Source organism: Sinocyclocheilus rhinocerous, unplaced genomic scaffold, assembly GCF_001515625.1.
Source record: "Sinocyclocheilus rhinocerous isolate Xijiao unplaced genomic scaffold, SAMN03320098_v1.1 scaffold7990, whole genome shotgun sequence".
In the NCBI taxonomy this organism is placed as follows: Eukaryota; Metazoa; Chordata; class Actinopteri; order Cypriniformes; family Cyprinidae; genus Sinocyclocheilus; species Sinocyclocheilus rhinocerous.
In genome coordinates this window covers 23,045-26,971 of record NW_015652378.1, presented here as the reverse complement: position 1 = coordinate 26,971, position 3,927 = coordinate 23,045, and the positions used below count along the sequence as shown (strand labels likewise).

The window sequence follows — 3,927 nt, the reverse complement described above, 5'->3', positions numbered from 1 at the left end:
AATAAGAATAACATGCTGAAGTGTTGTGACATGAAGACTATTCTTATAGGCTTTATGGACAGATAAGTTGAGAGTGACTCTTGAAGGACCAGCACCACATCCTCTTGTACCACTGTTAGAAGAATTGATCTTCCAGAATCTGGCAGTAAGTTTTAGGAGCTCATTTTTGTCAGTCCCTGCAAGACAGACTTTTCAGGATAGGAGATGGACTAAAAATTAACTCCCAAAACTTACTGCAACATGGAGCAAAGGAGAAAAATGTAAAACTTGATAAATTGAAAAAACAGCTTCGTGAAAAGCGTTTACAGTTGAAAAGCAAATAGAAAGTCCTATTTTTTTTTAATTGTTTTTTTTATATTGTTTTTTTTTCAGATTTGCACGTTCATGAAATATTTTCAAAAAATATTGACGTTTTGAGCAGCTGCATGTTTGAGCAGCTGCGTTCCTCTAGGTTAAAGATGGCAGCCCATAGAACCGCTTGTGGGAAAGTTATGAAATTTGGCACACAGATAGAGCACAGTCTCAACATTATCCACAGCAAATTTGTAGTCTCTGACTCAAACTCTGTAGTGCCACCACTTGTCCAAATGTTCACTCATGTTTATGCTAATAACTTTTGAACCGTAAGGCACAGAAGGATAATTTTTATCTTTTGCTCATGCCAAGTCAAATGAACTCCAAAATGCAACTGAATTAAACACGTAAGGTGTAGTTTGTTTTCCCACTATTTTCAAAACTTCGAAAATTTTACTTTTTCGAACTCGTCCTAGACTGTATGTCTGATTTTCACCAAAATTGGCTCAGATCATCTTCTGACCATGCTGGCAAAAATGTATGGAGTTCAAGTTGATTCATCCAACCGTTCTCAAATAATTATATGAAAAAATATGAAAATCACACAAAAATGGATGTGAGGCTATATCTTCGCAACGGTTTGGCGTATTGAGACCAACCTTGGGTGTGTGTTATAACAAGCATGACCTGAGGCTACCTGATAGTGCTTTGGCTAATTGCCACCTAGTGGTCAGGAGATATGAAAAATTGCTATTTTTGCTTATAACTTCTGAATGGTTTGACCAAAAATCACAAAACGGGTCTCTTTAGATTCGATGGAGCATGCTGAGTCGAACCATACACAATTTCCCCATGTCAGCCATTTTGGGCATCGGCCAAACGCACTGACATATCGTTAAGAAACACGGTATGCATCTTCGTCACCATGCCCTGATGGTACACAAAAAGTTTTGGGGCAGCGGCACCTTGTGGTCAAAAGTTATAATGAAATTTCTAAAAATGCTAATAACTTTGGTTTACAATAGCCTATTGTAATGAGACTGATGTTGATAGATTCCTTGGATCATGTCGAGATGACATCAATACCAATTATGCCATAATTGGCTGAATTTCCTGTCCGCCATTTTGATTTATGTTGAAAACCTACTTTTTCGAACTCCTAGACCGTTGGTCCAATTTTCACCAAATTTGACTCGGATCATCTTCAGAATAAGTTGGCAAAAAGTTATGGATTTCATGTCGATATACGAAACAGTTTCATTTAACGCATCAACGAATTTGCTGGAAAGATGCCAAACTGCATCTGAGGCTGTATCTCTGCAAAGCTTTGACATTTTTACACCAAACTTTGTATGTGCCATTGTCACCTCACACTGACCCGGCCACATCAATTTGGTAACAGCGCCACCTATTGGTCAAAAGTAATAAACCATTCATTAACCATTATGAAATTTCCAAAAATGCTTATAACTTTTGATTGCATTAGCCTATTGTAATGAAACTGGTCTCAAAATGTTAATTGGGTCATGCCGACAACAGACATACCAATTATGCCATGGTAAGCGTTTTCCTGTCCGCCATTTTGATTTGTTAAACCTTTTTTTTCGAACTCCTCCTGAACTGTTGGAACGATTTTCACAAAAATCAAATCAGATCATCTGCAGACCGTGCTGGCAAAATAGTTATGCATTTCGTGTCGATAGACAAAAATGTTTTTGGATATCGCGCCGCTACAAAGTTGAGGCATGATGCCAAAATGACTGAGGCTGTATCTCTGCAAAGCTTTGATATGTTGACACCAGACTTTGTGTGCCATTGTCACCTCACACAGAACACACCACATATATTTGATAACAGCGCCACCTATTGGTCAAAAGCGATAAGCCAGTATTACTACTGTCATATTTATGATTTTTCTGCCATTTTGACTAAAATCATCTTAAAATGGTTCTAATTACTCATTGCTGCAGTTGGTCTGATGCTTGTTTCTGTAGTGCTTGGCCCTGTAATTGCTGCTTGCAGCTATATTGTATTGTTGATTTTTGGCAAATCTGCTTCTTCCACACAGAAATTCATATTCGGTGAAGCTCCTGCCACAAACCCTGCAGAATGAAACACACCGAAGATTCTGAAGAGCAAACAGGTCTTTAATAAAGTTTATTCTCTGTGCCTATAATGTCTTACATTGATATTCCAATTATTATTATTTTTATCTTATTCATGGCAAGTTTCAATGACGTATAATTTACAAAAATGCATCAAAATGACCAAAATGTGGTATAGCAATTGTCTACTTTTACACTGTTACATCTGGGTTCACCAGGGTTACTGAGAGTTACTGAAACTTTACTTTTTCTTTTAATTTAGAGTTGATTAAAGAAACCAAGGAGAATGAAGAACTGAGTGAAGTTGAGGAGAAACCTGGAGAAAAACCTTTGAGTTGCTCTCAAACCAAACAGAAGGATTTAAAGAAAAGAAGAGCCAAGAAATGTTTCACTTGCACTCAGTGTGGAAAGAGTTTGTCAAGCAAATATCATCTTGATGTTCACATGAGAGTTCATACTGGAGAGAAACCATACACATGTGATCAGTGCGGAAAGAGCTTCATTCAATCATCAAGCCTTAAGGATCACATGAAAATCCACACTGGAGAAAATCTATACAAGTGTTCACACTGTGACAAGATATTCAGTCGATCAGCACACCTGAAAATGCACGAGAGGATCCACACTGGAGAGAAACCGTTCACATGTGATCAGTGCGGGAAGAGTTTCACACAATTATCAAGCCTTAAGAAACACATCAATATCCACACTGGAGAGAAACCGTACAAGTGTTCACATTGTGACAAGAGATTCACTCAGTCAGGAATCCTGAAAACACATGAGAGGATCCACAGCAGAGAGAAACCGTTCACTTGTGATCAGTGCGGGAAGAGCTTCACAATAAAAGGAAACCTTAAAGAGCATATGAGAGTGCATACTGGAGAGAAGCCGTTCTCTTGTGATCAATGTGGGAAGAGTTTAACACAATCATCAACCCTGAAGGATCACATGAAGATCCACACTAGAGAGAAGCTGTACGCATGTGATCAATGCAGCAAAACATTTTTGAGAGCTTCAGTCCTGAATAAACACCTGAGAGTTCATACAAAGGAGAAGCCACATTCTTGTTATTTGTGTGGAAAGAGTTGTTCACATCTAGAACATTTGAAAGAACATCAGAAAATACACACTGGTGTGAGAGAGTACATGTGCTTTGAGTGTGAAAAGACTTTTACTACAGCAAAGTGTTTTAAGTAAAAAATTAAGTCATTTCCCAGCAGAAACATCATAAATGCTATAATGTGTTTCAATGGGAGAGTGTGTGCCGTGTGTGCCTGTGTGTGTGGATATGTGAGTTTTTTTGTACATTGGGGACATTCTGCAGTCTCAGCCCTTTGTTTGGGTATGCATCTTTTCTGGATTATGTCAGATTTTGTATAGTCAAAAAAATCAAATAAATGAAAAAATGCTGTTTTTTTCGGACATTCCATTCATTCCTATGGCCGGGTCAAAATGAATGTAATACTTGTGGGTGTAATACTTTTTTTATTACACCCACATAGAATCCTCGAATCGACTCAAATTTTTT

At 37.9% G+C, this 3,927-nt stretch overlaps 1 protein-coding gene across 1 annotated transcript in view; it reads left to right on the top strand.

The window, feature by feature from the left end:
• LOC107714899 (gastrula zinc finger protein XlCGF8.2DB-like) overlaps window positions 1-3,927 on the top strand; it is a 17,843-nt gene that overhangs the window by 13,393 nt on the left and 523 nt on the right. Inside the window, exons 2-3 of the mRNA XM_016520894.1 lie at window positions 2,363-2,437; window positions 2,662-3,486. Of these exons, the coding sequence (XP_016376380.1) occupies window positions 2,404-2,437; window positions 2,662-3,486 (859 nt within the window). The 5' untranslated portion in view covers window positions 2,363-2,403. The remainder of the gene's footprint in view (window positions 1-2,362; window positions 2,438-2,661; window positions 3,487-3,927) is intronic.